A 21,398-nucleotide genomic window follows, 5' to 3' on the forward strand; every position below is an offset into this window, starting at 1 on the left:
GAGCTCACATTACCTTCTAATTCGTTTTTAATTTTAATTGGAATATAATGTGGGCTTTTTCATTACTTAGATTCATTATACTGAAATTCTCTTTTTACAATTACTCAATCCTGAAGTTAGAAAATCTTGCCAAATATAAAATAAATTCCAAGTCTCTGGCATCCTCGAAGAGCTATTATACTCTCAGCAAAGGATGACTTTAGTGACAGAGCTAGCTCCAATATTCACACTTGGCTTTTAACCATCAGCTGGAATATTCACAAGTATCAGGAGTGATGTAAACAGTCTTACATCATAACCCAAATGTCCACGGAGTTATTCCTAGTCTTGTCTATTTCTATTGGGGCTCTTTGCTGCAAGATATCCAGTTCCACAAGGTGTAATTAAAAAGTAGATTTTATTACAATAGTCCAATCCATGTGCAAATAATATGATTCTGTAGTTAGATTATTATAAGTTAAAATGTATCCACACAATAAAAAAAAATAGAGGACTACATCATGTACAATAGAATTAGTTACAAAGGGAAATCCTTTTACACAGAACCAGCTCAATCAGACACCCTTTCAGTCCTTAGCAGGTCACATGAAACCAATGCTGGGGAAGACAAAAGGCAAATGTGTGCCAAGTCTCCAGGCCCATGTTCACCAGCAGAAAGAAAGTAATTTCCTCTCCTATCATTTTTACAGCCATGTTTTCCCCCAACAGTAGACAGCCATTGCTCATCTGTTATTTTATGTCAAGAACAAGACAATGTTGATTCCTCATTGATAATACATGGATATTTCAATTGCATAGAAATCCAGAACGTTTCAAACAGATTAGTTCCATTCTGGACCACTTATTCTTAGATTTCCTATAACTCGGGGTGACCAATATCAAAGCCAGCAGAAAACCTCACACTCCGTATATCAGACAAGGCCATTTTTAGAAGGCAGAAACATTTCTAGGGTTTTTTTTCTTTTTTTTCCATTTCAGGCTTTCAGCACAAGAGCCCTTTACGTTACAAGAGTTTTTCTTATCACATCACTTTTCACAATTTAATTCATGTACATGCTACAGATTCCATCTTGGTAGTCAATTGGTTAATTATACATTCATGCTTCAGGCCCAAGAAATGTTTGATTGCTGTAGACACAGGTTAAGAAAGTGTTGCTATGTGCATCATATGCTTGCCTTGTGGCAAGGTAATCCTTTCCTTCGCCTCTTCCAGTTACTTCTCATCCAGCTGGCAATAAAGGTACATTGCCACTGTCATTGCTGCAATCTGAGAAAGAGGGAAATGAGAAAAAAAGTGAGTTTTTACTCCTACCCTTCCAGCACAGCACAGCATTAAAGCAGGAGGAAACAACTAACGGTTCCCATTATCTTCTTGAAGAAGTAAATAATACTTTCAATAAGGTCTGGCTCCACCATAAAGAGAAAATAATTCACCAAAACACCAGACTGCAAAATACATGAAGGAGTCTCCCTAGTATTAGCTACTTTCTAGTCTACACAGGATTTGGTTATTTTTGGTTTCAAAATATGATTGTGATTTACAGAGCAGCCAACTATGGCTTAACTGTATGTTCGAACTATGTCATCCCAGTAGGATGTTAAAAAACATAATGATTTAACATTATGCATGAATGCAGTCACTGAAGGACCAACTCCATCACAGAAATGAGGGACACCTCTCAAATCCTTGGATTATTTTCCCAGGTCAGAAATAGCATACCTATGCTTAAGGCACCCTCCCCTGCAGGGGCAAAGAGCAGGGAGACTGGCTTCTCTTTGGTAGCATGTTTGTATTTATCCTACAACAAGATGCCCACTTGATAATGTTTAACAGTGTGAAATCTAAATAATAATCACATATTTATTTAGAATCTTAGAGTTCACATAGTTCTTCACTATTACCTTTTAATAACATATGGCAGAGTAGGACACTTGGTATGCGCTGGATTACAATTCCCATAGGTCCTATCACTGATCAGCATTAGTGTGAAATCTAGTCCTTAATGGCTAGAAAGCACTGGTTACCTATTTTCCACATAGCAGAAATCAAACTAGAATATTTAAAGAGAACTACTACTTTCAGACCCAAGAGTCTACCTTTTTATTGGGTAGTAAAATTTGAGGGTTGAAAGAGCCATTGAATGCAAGATTAGGAACCACTCCTGTATCTGTTGCATACAGGGGCATCAGCAGGGAAGGCACAACATATGCTTGAATCCTTGCCTCTTTTTATGTGTCATGGTCATGGCTGCCATCTTGACTTTTTTGACCCCATCTGCAGACACTCCTGGGTGCATACCATCACTGAGTGCATATCATGAGAAGGCTTCAGTAAAGAAGAGGTTATCTCTTTAAGGCACACCAGTAAAATCCAGGTGTGTTCTCACAAAGCTCAATCAACATACCTCTAGGGCACAGATTCCTGCTGCTACTCCACCCACTACACCAGCATTCTTACGAATTTCATACAGTAACTGAGAGAAGCAGCCCTGGAATTAAAACAAACCAACAAACCAACAAAGTCAGTTAAATGCAGCTCTTAAAAAAAAAAAAAAAAAGCTTTAGTTATCTCCAGAAATTCCTAACCCCAAATGCCTGGGAAGAGTCAAAAGGTGCCATTAAATTTGGCTGGTATTCATCAACAGTTCTTTGTAAAATGCTTCCTTAATACTGAGATACAGTAGGTTCAACTTAAGGTACATCTATTACTAGAAAAGTGAAATCCTGAACTTATTTTAGATCCAAATTCTAAATGTTTGAAACACTGTGGCAGAATTGCCAAGTATAGAATCTGGGTGCTAGATCAGTCAAGGTCATTCCATTCACCCACTTTCCTCCAGAATAGGTATGTTTTCGTACCTTCACCGGACTGGCTTCAACTGCAGTTATGTTGCAAGGAACAGAAGAGTTGCAGCATTGTCCTGGATACCCTTTATTTGTGTTGTAGTAATAGGAGTTATTAAAGTCTGTGTAATTTGACAGACCACAGCACTTCAGCTAAGGAGAAAAACATATATTGAGATTAGAGGTGACATTTATTTATTCTATTTAAACATATAATCCTCAACAAAAACTGATTACATGCTAAGCATATCACTGTCCCACTGCAACTACCTTTTCTTTGATCAAGGGCAGAAGGACTTTTTAACCAATAATTCCATCCTAATGCTTGTCTACTAAGAAGCAAATCTTAGAAGCACTGAGATGACCCTCAATAAACTATTATATAACTATTAAACTACTGAGATAAAGACAATCTTCCAATTTTGGGACAACATTGACAGGCAGCTGTAAAAAAGCAACATAATCTCTGCTTAGGCATAAGGGATGTTTCTACATTTTCTCATAAAATTCCTCAGATAGGATATGAAGATTGGAATAGCCCATGTTCAACTTCACCTCCAATAAAGAGGGCACATTTACTTTATGTTCTGAACCACAATACTAGTAAGGAGCTACAGGCCCTTTCCCAGTATTCATACATTTTGTTGGTACCAGTCAAAACCCAGATGGAATATCTTCAGCTTTTAAATCACTTATGATTTCACATCAGTTCTGCCATTTCCCTCTCCATCCCCCCTCAATAAATGTGGGACACATATAGAACAGTAACATAATGTTGTTTTAACTGACATAGGGTGGAAGCACTGTAAGATGAGGTTCAGACACTCTGCTAAACCACAATGCATATTTTAAAATTCTGGCTTATATGTTGCATGAACCTAGCCACTGTGAACTATAAACCATGGCTTATAGCTTACTAGTATCTTATATAAAGTATTCAATTGTAGGTTGTTCAACAAGCCTTCACACAGCATATGCATTGAGTCAATCCCTTGATATCATGGGAGACAAAGAGATAGCAAACTATTATCTTACAACTTTTGGTAAACAAGATTGATGTCTACAGTTGGAAATCCTAGGGAAAGCAGTTCCCCTCCCTCAAATCCCACAATTCTCAAAAGGTAGTGTAGGAAAGAGTAATCACTTTTCTGCTTAAAAGAAAACAATAATTTAATATATTTAGTTGCTATGATTACCCATTCATTCAACATGTGGTCGCAATGATTCTTTGCCATAACAATAGATTAAGCTATTATAGATGGCAATAAATTAAGCTATTATATTAGTTTAATATTCCCAGCTTGCTTGAAGGCCAACATTCTTCCTTTTGCTTTTCATGGAAAACTATAAACCTTGGTAGGCTTCCATGGATCTCCAGATGAAGCACTTCTACTTGGCATTTAAGCTCTCAAGAGTAGACTTTCAAAACAACCTAGATTATCCCCCAAGCTCTTTTGCAATCTCTCCCTTGCCCTCTTAGATTTCAGTAACATCTATTCCAAAGTATTACATCTTGCACCATCTATCCTGATGGATCCTTCAACTCTCTTAACCTCAAACCTTGACTGCAAGCTTTGTCCACTTAACATCTTCCAGTTACACCGGAGCTGCAGTTACTAGAATCCATGCCCCATGTTTGCCAGGGTGGCTTAAAATGCTAAGAAGTGCAGTCTTGATTAATCCACAGGGCCCTGGCATAGTGATGCTTTCTGAGAAAATGAAATGAATATTTCTCCCGCAGAATTGATTCTCCAGCTTCAGTATCATGGACTAAATGTCTTATGCTATCTGTTCTTCTCTAGTTCCTCAGTTCAGCTTTTTATCATTTGCAAGTCAAGCACACTGAAGTAAAAAACAAAAACAAAAAGCAAACAAAAGACAGCGTGCAGAGGATAAGCTATTATCTCTTACACATTGCTTAGAAATACAACGCTAAATGCACTTAAATTACTTATCGGAATCCAATAGAATACCAACTGATAATTCCTAATTGTTTTGTGAACCAACTTACTTCGGTCATTGTTGTATTCCATATTTCAGTAACTGGATTAGGCTTCCCATAGTCATCTCGTAGTATTTGTGTCACTGTTCCTTGCAATATAGTCTCTGCCTGAAAAGAAAGAAATTATAAGAACACATGAAAACATAGAACTAAGCTTTCCTTATAACTAAAGATGCAAGGCCATTCTTTTGTCCCAGCATCTCTGGAATTATTAAGATTCTACTTCACCTTTGGTATGTCCTGTAGGAATAGGTAGTCTTTGGAGACTGCTAGATCCATTTGGAATTAGGAGAAAATATTATTGGTACTGTCACAAAATGTCTTCCATGATGAGTATTCATTTGGTGAGAAGCTCTCCATCAACCCCTTTAAGGCATTCTAGCATCCTTGCTTATCTTGTGCACCAGTGGACACAAAATATGCAGCCGTTCACCAATTTTATTTTTTAAAACTGTTTATTGAGTCTATGTGGCAGCCAGTCAGAGGGGGGGGTGGTGGTGGTGGTGGTGGTGGTGGTGGTGGTGTGTGTGTGTGTGTGTGTGTGTGTGTGTTTTAATGATGTTCAAGGCTAATGCATTGTAGCATACCAGCTTCATTTATTCTTTTTCAGTGAAAAAATATTTTAAAATAATGCCAGGTACTCAGGGAGCCTGGCAGTGTCAAGGAAGTTAACTATGGATGCACTGGTGCTCATGGGCATCAGGTTGCCAACCCCTGTCCTACTGATTAAAAACCAAGATTGAGATATCTGGAAGCTTCTGTTTTCTCTGCACTATTGCCATAGTCATTCAGTGATTAGTTTCTTAAGGTGATTCCATTCATCTCTATGTCATTTTTTATCAATTCAATCTCCTCTTAACATCACAGAAGAATACAGCAGACAATGAAAAAACAAGACTACTCATAACCCTTTAGGCATCACAGAGAAGAGTGCTTGGAGTACCGAAGATGTAGTTCTGCAGCAAAGAATTCAAGACTCTGCTACAACTCCTTTTGCTACTGCCCACACCATGAATTGAATTGCCAAAAAAACTGGGCAGTAAAACAGGACACCTTTAAACTTAAAAAAGGAGGGTAAAGAGCAAACCACAAACAAGTTTCTACCTGGTTTCTCACAATCAAACCAATCTTTTGTCAAATAGAAAAAAGATATCCTTCACTACACAGACAGGATATGTGGAACATTTCTCAAGAACTGCTATTTGGGTATATAATGAATGCTAAATATCCTTTACACTTTACAGTGCAGAGGAGACACATGCCCAAGTTAGGCAGCACAGTCCTGCTTGTGCCCTCCTGAATTCAATAAACTTTGGACTACTGTAATGCACTACATGGGGTTGCCCTTGAAGAATATCCAGAAGCTTCAACTGGTGCAGAATGTGGCAGCGCGAACAGTTATGTGAGCTCCTAGAAGAGCACACATTACACCTCTGCTTTGCAAGTTGCATTGGCTGTCAGTTTGCTTCTGGGTCTAATTCAAGGTGCTGGTTTTGACCTTTAAAGCCCTTCATGGCATGGGGCCAGGTTATCTGAGGGACTGCCTCTCCCTGATCACATCAGCCCATCCCATTAAATCCGGCAGGGAAAGTACGCTATGCTTTCCAATGGCCAAGGACTCACATTTGGTGAGTCCCAGGAGGTGGGCCTTCTCTGCTGTGGCTCCCTCCTTGTGGAACATTCTCCCCCCTGAAGGGCTTGCCCCTTTCCTGCTGTTGTTTAGGAAGTCCGTCAAGACCTGGTTGTGTCATCAGCCCTGGGGGTCTTTAGGAACCAGAGACCTTCTTAGATGGCTCCACTGTAATTGATATTCTGCTCTCTCCATGGGGTTTGTATACAGTATTTTAAAATCTATTTTTTAAAATGTGTAACGTATTTATTCTAATAATAACTCTATCTTTTTATAATGCCTGTTTTTATTCACTTGTTATTTTATTTTAATTGTTGTATGCTGCCCAGAGTTGCTTTGTGAGATGGGCGGCTATATAAATGTGATGAATGAATGAATGAAACTTTCCTCCTCAGCATGCCTATATATGTTTGCACACAGCCGGGATTAGGAACCAGACTGAGATATGACAACTAAAAGAAGATGAGATGTCCTTCTTTCCTCATGATATGGACATCAAAGTAGGCTACTTTTCATTTTATTCCTGAGCAAACATGTCAGTGCTGTTATGCCTCATTGGGTCTTTGGGCACAGAGCAAAAGTATGGCATCAGAAAAACTGAGATGTAAAGCTTTGAAAAAAGATTAAAAGCACTCTTACTAAGTTGTGCACATTTCTCCTTAACAAGGGTAGACCATTCTTACACAAAAGCTAATAAGTAAAGCACCTTAACATAATTGGTAGTTTAACATTTAGGATACAATAATTAGTACATTAGTACCTGTTTGAGATCCTGAAATCACTCCCCCCAAACTAACTTCTCTCTTTTACTCCATGATACTTACGAGTGATGTGTAGACCAAAGCTACTACTGCAGCAGCAACTTCAATTATGAAGATGATCAGGATAATGGAAAAGAACTAGGAAGAGAGACAGTACAATAATAAGCTTGTTTATTGTACAAAGTATTAATACAAAAATGAGGCATTGGATGCACTCGGCCATGTGTGTTCTACAGCCATCTTTCCACCTTTGGAAATATAGCTGCTTATAAGAAGCGTTCTCAATTTGAAAGACTATTAAGAGCAGATTTTAATGGGAATTAGCTTGGGGTTTCTCATATGAAACTCAAGTTCCCTCTTCATATCCCTCCTTCTGCTTTCACTGCATCTTCTTGCATGGATTCCTAGATTTTTCAGAAGAACTTTTTTTCCAGCCTAAACTAAAATATCCATGTTATGGCTTGGTAATGTTGTTTGAACCAGACCTTATTTCCTTGTTAAGTTATCTAACAGGGAAATAAAAATCAGTATTTATTAAGGGTAGCTGGAATTTGAACAGTTTCTAAAATTAAATAGCAATTTGGTTTCATGACACCAAACAGGGTAGAAAATATAATCATAAATAAGGAAACAATGTATTCTACAAATATTGACTTATTTATAAAAATTAAGGACTCAGGAAATGAACTTTCCAAATAAGAAATCTGTTACTATCCAAAAAAGAGACATGAGAAATTCTATCCCCATATATCTGGACTAATGACTTAGGATCTCTTCCTTCAAAAAATGTGGCCTTGTTGAATAGCTTTCAACAATGCATTCATTGTGCGAGATTTCATTGCATACTTTACTATCAACAGACACTTTTATTAAGCAATAGAGCAAACAATGAACATGCTCTGCAGAATTTACCGTGATCAGAAGGCACTTGCTCTCTTTCTGAGCTCCACAGCATCCTAGGAAACCCAGCAGGAACAGAACAGCTCCAAGGGCAATGAGGAGGTAGCCAACATTCACAAATTGGAAGACACTGGTGGATATAGGACCAAATATCTGGAGGAAGGTTTTACTGTCAACACTGACCCAGATCCCGATGCCCAGCAGTGTACATCCTCCAAGCTAGACGAAAAAATAAGAAATGCATTTTCAATCATAGATACTGGGGATATATATAAAAACATCCATAAATCCAGGACTATTCTCCTTTAGCTCTGCGCTTGTATCAGATACGATCTACCATATTGAAAAGACTTCACATGACTATCCTATGGCCTTCAGACAAATACTTAGAGCAGTGTTTCTCAACCTTGGCAACTTGAAGAGGTATGGACTTCAATTCCCAGAATTCCACAGCCAGCCATGCTGGCTGGGGAATTCTGGAAGTTGAAGTCCATACCTCTTCAAGTTGCCAAGGTTGAGAAACATTGACTTAGAGGCTTCAGTTATCCACCTCCAGCAAATCTGCAGTCAGACAAGTTTATCAAGTTCCTACTGGTCATTGGATATAACTGGTACAGTTAATTTAGCAAGAATAATTATTATTCACCAGAAACAACTTTTTTTAATTAGGCATTTCTCATATCACAAAAGGTGATATGAGAAAGATATGATGGCAAGCCAGCCATCATCAAAATATCACCTTAGTCCTAAGACTACAAATTTGCTATTTATCGCACAATAAATAATTTTAAGAACTGATCTTATACTCTAGTTCCCCACATATAGTTGAACTTGTGTGTAACTATAACCACAGCCCTACAGCTTGACAACTGCATTCTAGACTGTATTTTGACTTAATCCTTATTACAACTACATTTATCCCTTAAAACGTTTTGCAATATTTCTTGACCACCTTTTATGACTATGTGCTTGCTATAGCATTTATATCCTATAATATAAAAAGTAAATTAGTTTTTAAAAGATTTTAAAAAGTCAAAAGGTAACATTTATTAAATTAGAATATAAACTTAATATTTAAGCTAGGTCTATGACTGCATACTCTAGAATCATGATTTATTTCCATTTCCTACAAACTGGAGATACTTCACTATTTGCGATTCTATCAAAAAATAACTAAGACTCAAACATGTATGCTTTAACATAGTTATATTGAATGCAATTTCAGCACTAAATATTATCAATCCTGTATGATTACTTTAAATTCATTTCTATTTAAAGAAGTTGTATAGATTTAACCACTGTACAGAAGATGGAGTTTCAGCAGGTATAGTGCCAAATCTTACTCTTCTACATTATCCTAAAATACATAGATGCTCCATCTTCCTCTGACCCTGATCAATCTATTTCTCTTTCCCCCAAACTAATTTGACAGTCCTTCAATATTCAGCAAGTAGCAATGCTACTGTACTAACACAGGAAGAATCCCTGCAAATTTCCCACCGCTCTCTTTAAACAAGGAAGTGTTCTCAGAAACTACCAAGCATTTCAACCTCGTAAATGTTCCTTTTTAAGTGGACAATGCGTGACATAATTCAGAAACATTCCTAAAGAGGTCAAAGCAATTGTCCTTGAACGCAGGTGCCAGTTTTGTTTGCTTTCAGATAAAAGGGAAAGGCATGCATTACCACAACCCGTACCTAAGTATTGGTGCCAGGCTGAATACACGAGGTCTCTGGGATGGGAGAAGAGGTCGCTTCCCCCTCAAAGAAGCCAATGTCACAATTCCCAGATTTGTAGCATAGATTCAGAGAACCCAAGTTACTAAAACAAGGTATGTTTCTGTCAGATTCATTTGGCCTCTCAGAGTTACTATTTAATAAAACAGCATGACCTAATACACCAACTGCTGAGAGGGTTGTACACACAGCTTCTCTGGGGAAAAAGTGAGTGCTGCCCTATAAAAATAATTCAGAAATCCAGGATTTTAGGACATTTGATCAGGCAATATTACATCTTCCTAAAAAACAAAGGGCAAAGCAAGAAGCGTTCACTATTGTTCTAAATCAGTATTTTTAAGTGTAGTTTTTGTTTCTCTAATACTTTACATGTCCATCCTTATAAAAGCCCTATTGCAAGGAGCTGACCTTCATTAGAAAGTATGTAAATAATACCAGTGATCCTAATTTTTCTGGGGAGAATTACACTGGTGTTTGGAAACCCTGCATTGTAGATTAATGTTATTTCACTTTTTCTGCAGACTGCTTTTGCATGGGATGTGTGTAAAGATGACTGTAGTAGCATATTTCTTCAGGAATCTCTCTATTGGGGGACTGCATGACAATCTGGGAGGGGATGAAACAAAGGGATGAATCTACTCCCTGTCTCTGGTATTTTTCTTCTTCTCACTTTTCAGTATCTTTTCTTCTCATTCTTTCTGTTCCTGACACCCTCCTCCCCTGCTTCCAAAGAAAAGGCAGATTGCCAAAAGGCAGAGGTCTAATTTAACTGTTTTCAGAAAACATCTAAAATTAGAACTAGGGTGTAGGGCCACAGATTGCTCACTTTTAAGATAAAGACAAGGAAAAGAGACACAGGGAGAAGGAACTGCATTTTGGGGAGTGGGAGCACAAAATGAGTGCCACGTTTTGAACAATGTCACGGAATAAGAGATTAAGCAATAAAGCATGAGCAGGCATTTACAGAAAATGCAAATGTGTTGCAGCTGCATATGTGAGACATGCAAATGACAGTGGCATACATACTGCAAGGTTTCAAAGGGGTGCTTTGATTCAACAAAGGTTTAGTCAAGCCAACCCATCATAGTAAGTTGAAGGGGAGACCCACTTCAGAGTAACACATCAGATCAGGGGGTTGTGAAATGCTTCATAGCCTTTCTAGCTATTAAGAGGCTCTTTGGCTGCTTCAGGGATCATTAAAGACAATATAAAATTTCACTTGAACACTAAAGGGACATTACTTCATGCCATGACTCTCTGATCAATCTCCATCCCTATCAGAGTTCTTTTGGGAAGACAAGGCCAACGTTGATTTGTGCCTTTGTTCGCTTTCTCAAATTCTGTGCCGTGTCCAGCCACAAGCCTTAACTTTTTCTCTTGTACACACACGTCTTTGCAGCTCCTGCCAACCCAACTGGGAGCGAAAGCCAGTTCTCCGAATGAGGGTTCAAGGCAGACCAGTCTGTGAGGGTTTGATCCAAGAATGCCTACTTCTAAATTATCTGTCTCTAGAACAGTTTTGAGTCTCTCGAAAATGGGTGAATGGGATGCAAACTAACACAGGCACTGGCCTAACATTTACTGTTTTTTAGAATAGGGGATGTCAGCTTACTTCTTTGTAGCCTGTCTGTCTCTGGGACATTGTATCTCATTGTGCCAGTTCACATTGGTGAGCTAATTAACCTTGAGAACTGCCAGCAAGCCACAACCTTAACACAACAGGGTCCTGAATAAAACCGAGAACAGAATCCAGAATTCCCAAGTGTCCACATATAAAACCATATGAATAACTATGAACCAAAGTTTCACTACTGGGAGTGCACAGTATACAAACAAACAAAATAAATAATAACTAATGCACATCCGTCAGACCAGTTAGAGTCTAGTTTGATATACAGATGTTATATCTGTATAACTTTCAAAAATTATCATACACTTTAAAAGGAGAAGCCTCTTAAGGATTACATTTGTGGGTTATCTGCTTATTTTCAGGCACCTACATTGCTCTTGCGGTTGAATAGCAGAATGTATTACACCTCAAGAGTCGCTCCATTCCAGGCAGGTATAAAATCTTTCATTAGGGGATGCAGACTCTACATTAAAGTTCCCTTATAAATATTCTCCATAAGAGAAAGCATTCCAGAAATCAGCAAAGTTATCCAGAATATAGTAAATGCATCTGTCTGAGGCTTTGAGCACAAACATTAATTTATTACATTTATATCCTGAGTTTCCTGTAGGTGGTCGAGACAGCATATATAGTATTCCTACAGCACAGGTGTAATAGCTTCATGCACTGCAAAACCATAATATGATTTGATTTATCCCAATCTGTTTTCCCCAGCCACTGCAGTTTGTAAATAATGAATTATACACTCAGTGTTATGTGAAAACCAGGCAATAATGGTTTGGTTAACAAACTATGGCTAAACAAAACCATTGCTTATTATAATGTGTGAACCCGCTGATGCCCCAAATCTCCTTGCTGAAAGGAAATTGAACCAAGGTTTCCCAGGTCAGAGTCCAATAGTCTAACCACTACTGCATAGAAATATACATATATAGACTGAGTGTATATATCACACTAAACTATGGCTTGTCATAGTGGCCTGGTTCACACATAACCCTAAGCCCTAAATCACAATTTACAAGCCACATATTTTATTTATGTGTTTCATTTATTTTTATCATAATTTAATTGTTGTGAGATGCTCAAAGTTGTTGAAAGTTGGGCAGCATACAAGTTTAATAAATTATTATTATTACTGAACTATGCCTTAATGTGATCGGCATGGCTTTGGTGTAGTGCAATGTGTGAAGCCAGTCACAGACTACCACATATGATCATATCATCACTGATGCTACGTGGACATGTATCAGGCAGGCATAGCCAGGACATGCAGTCCTCAAAAGGTTTTCCACACATTAATTTATATTGTTTATCGTTAGTGCATGTGCAGAAGCCAAGTGTGGTGTAGTGGTTAAGGTGTTGGGCAAGATTAGATAGAATACCAAATAAAAATATGATGTAACTTTTTCCCTTATTTGCATTTTGATTTCCATAGCCTAATCAGTTTCCCAGTAAGCAGCTGGGAGGGGAGGAAGAGGAGAAAGGAGAGGACACCCAAACATTAGCCCACAACTGCATTCCTTCCTTTCAGCATAACATATGTAAGCACGACTTGCTTACTGTATGTAACCCTTTTCTGGAATGTAGGAGGGGGCTTAACACCTATCATTTTACGCAGGCCTTTTAGAGTTTCACACTACTGTTTTTAAATGCTCATATAAGCATTTTGCAAATGGGCAGCATATACATCTGTAGAATTAAGTAACTAAATCAACCTGCAATCCCAGGGCCAGCCATGCTCCCTAACTCTTTTCACCCTCAAGAACCTTTTTTTTTTTACTACTACTGCTGAAAATCGGTGGTACCATTTGAGGCTCAGTACTTTACCATTTGAGGCAAGAATACTGTAATGTAGTTCCTAAAAATAGCTTAATCATGTTTCTAACTGCCTTCCCTTCAAAACATCCTGTAAAAGGCCAAGAAAACTTTAAACATGTCACCCATCCATGTAATACAATTCCTGTCCTTCCAAAGAAGGTCAGTGGTGACTCCTGGCCTCTACAAGGTAGCACTCCCGTTACGCTTCCTTAGTCTTTGTGATCTCATTGCCCTCTACTGTATATCTCTGGGCCACCTCACAGAGTTTACTTCAAATACAGCCACATGATGTTTAGCAAGAGCTGCATGAGCAATTGCTCTTTTCTCCAGCAAGCTTTCAAGCTGGGCGTATGCTAAAGGAATCGGTTCAAGTTGACATTCAAGACTTCCTTGAGAGCATCAGCCAGGCATGGAGAAAAATGGTTGTGCTGCTTGTTGAAATAATATTGACAGAGCAAATATGAAATCAAAAACTGACTCAGTTTGTCCAGAGAAACATGAATAGATTTTAATTACTACCTTTGTCTTGCGCCATAATTGTCATCCAGTTACCCATTGCCAGTCTGAGGGCTTGGCCTTTCTTTGCAGGAAAGCACACCTCCTCAGAAAGACTAATACAGCCAACAAACTACCACTTCTAACTGTTTTACAGGTACGGCAGCTCTAGAAAACAGCTGGAGTCACAGAAAAAGTTCTCTGCAAGCCAACCCTACAATTAAATGACTGTTCCATGTTATTTGGCATTAGTTTAATCTGTGAGCCGACATTACTACAACCAATGTATGCAGGCAAACTTCAGCTTCACTGAATATACTATGCAAGTCACTAGAAGCCACAACATACTGATATAAAGAGGCCAGCAGATCATCTAATATAGCTTCTAGAGCTGTTTACTATGAAATTATGGGCCAAGTAGACAAATCAATAGTAGAATCATGGCTTAGGGAAAAGAAGTTTGGACACTGACCCTTCCATATGTGCTTTTCCAAGGACTGTCACCAACCTGCCCCCCAGCAAGCTGCTATTTGCTAACCAGGGATTATACTTACATTGTAGCAGTGACCATCTACTACTACCTCCTATCTTATTGTACCCAATGATTATTCACATGCTGCATTTTTGGCAAGCACACTTGTTTCTATCAAAAACATATGTTCACAGTTAAATCCTTCATATCTGAATGGTAGAATTGAGTTGGCAAAGGCTACTACAGCATGTGATCACTAGAGATTAGTTCTAAGATAAAAACACACCTCACTGAAAACATGCTAATAATGTAGACTAACAATACCTGGCTGATAAGCTATTATAAGACTGAATTCGATTGGTCTACTCTGTCCTTCATTTGAGTTCTAAATATGTTTACTCAGACTTGCTTTAATTTAGGGTTTCTGCATAACCTATGTTTTGTTTCATGTCTATTAAACATACAGGCAAGGGGCTAAAAGAAGGTGAAAAATGTTCCCTCATCCACTCATTCTTTTACAAGAATGCAAAGCACCTCACTGCTTGTTTACAGAAAAATGAGGTAAGTACTCACAAATATGGCCAGGTTAAACAAAATCATCATGACCTTCAGGAATGTAAAGCAGCTCATTTTGATAGCTGTAGAAAAAGAAATGAAGTTAACAAACAGCAAGTCAAGAAACTTTTAGAATGCTAAGCCCAACTCATATCCAAGAATTTGGACACAAATTTCAACTTATGGTCTGGTCATACAAAATCTCACTGTGAAGAGTTTCTTTGAGGGTGAAAGCCTGTTCTGAATTATATTCTTATGTGGAGATTGTTGGGCAATATTCTGATAAGAGTAATGTATTGATCCAAAAGCAGGGACAAGTGTTGGCCTAAAAGCCCAATGTCCCATTAACTCGCATCTCTTCCAGCTGGAGCCACATTGATCAAAATTATAGAAGCTGAACTCCAACATATTGGTCTACATTAAAATCTTTTTAGAATCTCTTCAGACCAATATCATTTTAGAGGGAAGTGTCACATTCTATAGAGCACTAGAAAGACATGATAAATTAAAAGGAAACAACAAGAAAAACCCAGGAAACTTTATACACTATTCTTTGTCCCTCCACCTGATGGCTTCTGTGGCAGAAGCCAGTTGATGCCATTGTTCCAGGGTAGCACTGGCAGTGTCAGAACTGAAAAGAGCTCAACTCCCACTTCTTGCGGTAATCTAGATTAAAATGTCCCCAACAGACAGTTGCCTAGCCTCCTCTTGAACATTCAGTAATTGGTTCCATACTAAATTGTTCTTAAGATTTTTCCCTCCAACATTTAATTGGAATCAGTTTTCTAGTAACTTAAATCTAGGATTCTTTATACTGCAATCTAGTATGAGAGAGCGGGTTTGGCCTTCTGGTATACTTCTTCAGATACTATTGCATCTTCTGTAGTCTTTTCAGTTTAAGGCTAAACTTTCCCAGTTCCACCACTCTCTCTTTATAGGACTTAATTTTGGGTCTCCTGATCATCCTTGTTGCCCTTCCTTGAACCTGTTCCAGTTTGTTTGATCCAGTACTACAGGTAGGATCTGGCCAATAAAGAGGAACTATTACTTCCTCCGATCTGAAAACTATAAAGGCTAAAACAACATTTGACTTTTTAGATCAGCAGCAACAGCACATTACTGATTCATATTCAGTTCGTGATCAACCACCATGTCAAGGGGTTTTTTTACAAGTTAAACTGCTGAACCAGACATCTCCCATTGCATTAATGGAAGTGACAAAGCAGGCTGGAGGCATAAGTATGAAAGAGAACTGCTCCCCCCACATCCAGTCCTCTTGCTGTTACTACAAAAGCAGGAGAAGATATTCCAGAACTGATTTTTAAACCTTTAGAATTCAGTGATATACTAATATTGCAACAACAACAACAAAACTAAAGAGAGAAATTATATACAATATCAGAGTAAACAGCACAGATAGTTATAAACAACAGACAAGTCCTTTTGTTTTAAGGAAACAAACATTAAATAATCCTCATTTCCTTCTACCAAGGACAAATTAAAAACTAGGGTTAATTCTCATGCACAATCCTCTTTTTCAAACATGCCAGAATCTCTACAAAGATTCTTTGTCATAAGTTCATAATACACAAGGAACTTACCTCTAAGGGCACCAACTAACTCCAAAATCAACCTTAACAACTCTCACTATCTTTACACTTGACACGGCAGTCAACCCTTAAGTAATGTGAAACAGTTGTTTCAGCCTATAAGAAGCATTTCTTTTTCAAGCCAATCAAATCTCTGTAAGAGCTAAGGCCACACCTCATCAATTTATTTCTTTAAAAAAAACAACAACATCCATAGGGCTACTAAGCCATGTTCCTTTATTCTTTACTGCTCCCTTGTGGCCATAGGTGAATGTTTTTTCACTTCACAGGTAGGTTGAATTATTTTGCCTAACATGTACAGTATAATGCAAGACTGTGCATGAAGGAATAGGAGACTAAGTAATTGGAAATAGGCATGTCTGTGTACATGCAGAAGAAATTAAGACTGATGCTGCAATGTTGCTTGGCTTCCAACAATGGAGGCAATAGGAGAGACATAGGTGGCATTGCAGGGTGGGCTGGTTTTGTGCGATCCAGCCAGCCACTTAGTGGTGCCATCCTACTTTCAGCCCCGACACTGCTGCATGCAGTTCCCCAAACTCCAAGGAAATCAAACAGCGTTCAGTCCAAACTTAACGTATATGCATGTACCCTTCATGTGAAAACCAATTATGCAATAAAGAAATGCTCTGCAAAAAAGTCCTTAAACAGTTGGGGGTGGGGGAGGGTAAGCATGCATTACTCTTGACTGGATGCATGGTGCGGCAGCCATTTTGGTGGGTTCTTCTGTCTTTCTCCTGGGACTTGAGACTCAGATAGACTGGGATTATCTTGGCACCTAAGATCCCAAGGTAGCAACATCACATTATTGATTCATATTCAATTTGTGATCAACCACCATGTCAATATTTTTTTCACAAGTTAAATTGCTGAACCAGCAATTGCTGGATTGCTGAATTATGGGCTGCTGGGAGCCAGACGGAGAAGATCTGGACTGTCGAGGACTATTTTTTGGATGGTGTTTTGGGACGTGGGCTGGGTGAGGCTGGATCTGCCTACTGCCTTCAGGTGAGAAATGGAGATGGAAGGAGATTCTCCCTGCCTGGCCTGCTGAGTGTGAGGTTCCCCCTGCAGCTTGAGAGAGAGCAGGGTGGTTTGGGGTTAGGGAGAAAGTAGAGTGGGAGGGGGGAGTTTGGTAGTTGGATGAGGCAAGAGAAGTGCTGCCCAGATTCAGGTGCTGAAGATGCACCTATACCTGGTTGGGGCTTTTTTTTTAATCCATTCAATCATGTCTGATCCTTGGAAACTGCCTGGACAAGTCCCTGCAGTTATTTTAACAAGATTTTCCAGAAGTGGTTTGCCATTGCCTCCTTCCTAGGGCTGAGAGAAAGTGCCTAGGTGGGTCTAGAACTCACGGTCTCCCAGTTTCTAGCCTGATGCCTTAACCACTGCACCAAACTGGCTCTTGTTTATCTGTCCCATTTATTGGTGTTTGGTTGGATGGTTCCCTTTGGGTTGAGGCTGGGAGGATATGGTTGTGGGGGGAGGGGGGACAGCAGTTGGGTGATGAGAGAGGGAGAGGGCAGGGGAGAGTATTACAGTGGTGATGGGCATAGGGAAGTATGACAGGAGGCAGGGAATGGGCTACCCCCAGAGAAGGCAGCATCATACCTCGGTGTCTAAGACCAATACAGCATTCTAGCCTCCTACTGTACACTCCATCCCAAGACCTGGTTCCTGGAACTCCAGGGACTCTGGGGTCGAGCTGCTGCTACTTAACTCTAGGTTGGTCTATAAAGTTTACCTCATCCACAACCTGATAGTGGATGAGAGGGCCAACCTGGTGTGCATAACTGAAGCCTGGTTGGGTGCAGAGGGGTTATCCCCTTCTTGGAAATGTGCTTTCCTGGTTTTTGGGTGGGCAGGGGGGTGTCATGGCGAGCTCAGACGAGGAGACCAACAATGAGCAGCCTGCTCCTGAGTTACCATATGAACTACCGCCTGAGGACCTGCGTTGAGGTGGGGTTGTCTGGTAATCCATAGGAGCAGCTGCTGTTGGTCTCTGAAGATGAGAAGTCTGAGCTGCTGCCTCCACCCAGCACAAGGGCTTGCCATGTGGAGAAGACAGCAGAACAAAGGTGCTCTGCAAGGCTCCTTGCAAGAAAGGAGCTGAGCCCTCCTGTAATGAGAAACACCTCCACACTTAAGTAGAGCAGCAGACCTGAGCCTCTCCATTGGAAACAAGCATTTGCTAAGCCAGACTCTGTGTGCCTCAAATCTTGACTCTTGAATCCCATGACTTTGACTATAATCAATGAAGTACATTGTGACTTCTTTTTAGTATTCTTTGGCTTTCTCAATTATCCAGCACGCATCAGCAATAACATCTCATGTTCCTCAGCCTTTTCTAAAGCCAACTTGAACATTTGGTATCTCTTTTTCCATGTAGGGTTCTAATCTACATTGGATGATCCTAAGCGTTATTTTGCTAGCATGTGAAATTAAGGATATTGTATGATATTTTGTACACTCTGTTAAGTCTCCTTTTTTGATACTGGAATGTACATTGACCTTTTCCAATTGGTTGGCCACTGTGTCAGATTGCCTGGCATAACTTGGTTAGAATCTTGACTGATTCTTCTTCTGTTGCTTGCCATATTTCAGTGGGTATTCCATCAATTCCTGTAGCCTTCCAAATTGGTAATGACTAAAATGCTGATCTAACTACTTCTTCTAGTACTAGAGGTTCTTGTAAGTAGGGAATATCTTCTAAGTTATCTTGGATGTTGACATTTCTACTGTACAGTGTTTCAGTATACTCCTTCCATTTTCCTTTGATCTCCTTTGAATCGGTTACTATCTGTCCATTAGCATACTTTAACATACCAATTCAAAGATGGAACCCCCTCCTGAGTTCAGAGATCTTTTGAAAGACTTTCCATGTTTTTCCATGCCTGTTTCCATCTTCGATATCTTTACAGATGTTGTTCTAATACTGCTTCTTGTCTCTTCTAACAGCTCTCTGAACTCTTTGTTAAAAACTGGTTGAACCATGGCTATTGTACAAGTTGATGATTCTCTGCAAATTATCAAGCTTTTATTTGATAGAACACCACAACAAAAATGCAACCCAAAATACATTTCTCTAGGAGTTGCATACACTAGAGGTAGTGTGGATGTACTTTAAGCTGCAGTCACATTAATTGAACTGGAATATTAGCCTCTGCCCTCCCAAAAATCTGGGTTGCGAGAAGACATGTTCTATTTAGCAGGTTTACCCCTCCACCCCACCCGCAACAAAGAAAGCTCTAGTTATCACTCTTCCACCTCCATATATTTATACTGACCAGCTCAGCTCCGGATGTCTTGCTCAGCAGTTTTTTTCCCTCAGACGATGGTTCTGAAAAGAGAAGCCGGAAACAACATCTGGATCCTTGCCTATATTTCAACTGCATTAAAAGGAAATTGAAATAATGATATACCATAGGAACTCTTGTTGGGTTCCTTTCCAAATGACAAACTTTTTCCTCCAATCTTGAAATAATTGACATTTTTCTTTCCTGAGAGTATTTTCAGATGAGGCATTGACTTAGTAATCGCCACGCCTCCAACATGTAATTTTATGGATGATCCAGATATCAACATCTGTTTGCAGCCCTTCTTTCACTTTTATCTTATTTCCCTTGAGGAAAAAAAATCTGTTCAGGAGAAATAGGTGGAATAGCTGCATATTGATTTTTTATTATTAGAATCTTTCATTGCTTGTACAGGCAGTCCCCCAGTTAAGAACGTCTGAGTTACAGACAACTCATGCTTACGAATGGGCTGCCTGTTATGAAAAATGGTGGATGGTATTCTCCTACCTGGAGCTGATGAACCACTGAAGCCGCACAATGTTTTCATGAACCGCTGAAGCCACACGTTTTTAATATACAGCCTGTTTTCAGTGGTTTTCAGCAACTCATGAAAACATTGCAGGCTACAGCACTTCATCAGCTCCCTGAAGTAGAATGCCATCTGCCATTTTTAATAATAGACAGTCCGTTTGTAAGTACAAGTTCCGACTTACATACAAATTCAAGTTAAAGACAGGCTTAGGAATGGAACTTGTTCTTACCCCGGGGACTGCCTATATCTAATTGCAGCGCAAACATGCACCAGCAACCTCTTTTTTCTGCTGTGTCTTTATAACGTTGCCTTATTCCCAGCCCGTACAGATAGTCCTTGTTTAGTGAGCACAATTGGGACTGGCAACTCAGTTGTTAAGTGAAGCGGCAATTGTGCTTATGATCTTACTTCAGCTTTCCTCTGCTTTACAGACCTGCAAAGGTCGTAAATGGGAGGATTGGTCACAAAGTTACTTTTTCATCACCATCGTAAGTGCATACACTAAATGAGCAGTCACTAAATGAGGACTAACTGCACCTGAGTCAGCCTAAAGTTGTCATCCTTGTCTCAAAATTCACTGTACCAGTACTAATGTTTTCTCCCCATTCCAACACAGAAGTTGCCATGGATGCAATCTGACTTGGTTCACCAATCATACTGTTCATGGCACAGTTAAGCGACCCTCAGGGGTGAGATCAGCCTGCAGGCACATCATCTGCTTTCTGGTCTCTGACTTCCAGGGACATTTTATAATTAAATCTTCTTCTGTAGCCTCTAGGCCACCTACAACAGCTTCATTTTTTATTAAAAGTGGGATGAAAATAACAGGAATGGTAGATTCTTTGAAAAATATTAACGCTGCCAGATTTAAGCCAATTACCTTGAAGGGTATCAGCACAATGCATGTTTTTTTTAATTGCCCTTCCTTCTTTTAAGACCCAGATACTAAGCATGGAGAAAGGATTGCACAGTAGTCTATAATTTATCCAGCAAAAAACTTAAATTGTGTGGTCTTAGCAAATGCAGAAAGTATCCTTCTCCAACTTAATTTTTAAGAAAAAAAACTTTAAAAGGATAAAAAGCAATATCTTACTTTTCTGTTTGCTTTTCTGTGTGC

The 21,398-nt window shown here is 39.3% G+C and overlaps 1 protein-coding gene across 1 annotated transcript; it reads right to left on the minus strand.

Annotated features, from left to right (window-relative positions):
• Positions 1 to 380: 380 nt before the first annotated feature.
• On the minus strand, positions 381 to 16,573 carry TSPAN1 (tetraspanin 1). Its single transcript, XM_007436316.4, has 8 exons — positions 16,445 to 16,573; positions 14,862 to 14,926; positions 8,150 to 8,356; positions 7,301 to 7,375; positions 4,856 to 4,954; positions 2,860 to 2,997; positions 2,406 to 2,489; positions 381 to 1,267 (listed from the first exon to the last, which is right to left on the minus strand). Exons 2-8 carry the CDS (start codon positions 14,916 to 14,918, stop codon positions 1,214 to 1,216), a joined length of 714 nt encoding a protein of 237 aa, XP_007436378.1. The 5' UTR covers positions 14,919 to 14,926; positions 16,445 to 16,573; the 3' UTR covers positions 381 to 1,213.
• Positions 16,574 to 21,398: the final 4,825 nt, after the last annotated feature.

This window comes from Python bivittatus, unplaced genomic scaffold (assembly GCF_059951505.1).
Source record: "Python bivittatus isolate LINGU-HERP-01145 unplaced genomic scaffold, Pbiv_v1 ctg000700_np1212, whole genome shotgun sequence".
Lineage (NCBI taxonomy): Eukaryota > Metazoa > Chordata > Lepidosauria > Squamata > Pythonidae > Python > Python bivittatus.

Excerpts from the sequence above, each read along its gene's own strand:
- TSPAN1 (XM_007436316.4), bottom strand. The coding sequence starts at position 14,918 with ATGAGCTGCTTTACATTCCTGAAGGTCATGATGATTTTGTTTAACCTG. Across the intron at positions 4,955-7,300 it reads CTTTGGTCTACACATCACTC|GCAGAGACTATATTGCAAGG; the intron begins GTAAGTATCATG and ends CTTTCTTTTCAG. Across the intron at positions 1,268-2,405 it reads CAGGAATCTGTGCCCTAGAG|ATTGCAGCAATGACAGTGGC; the intron begins GTATGTTGATTG and ends CCTCTTTCTCAG.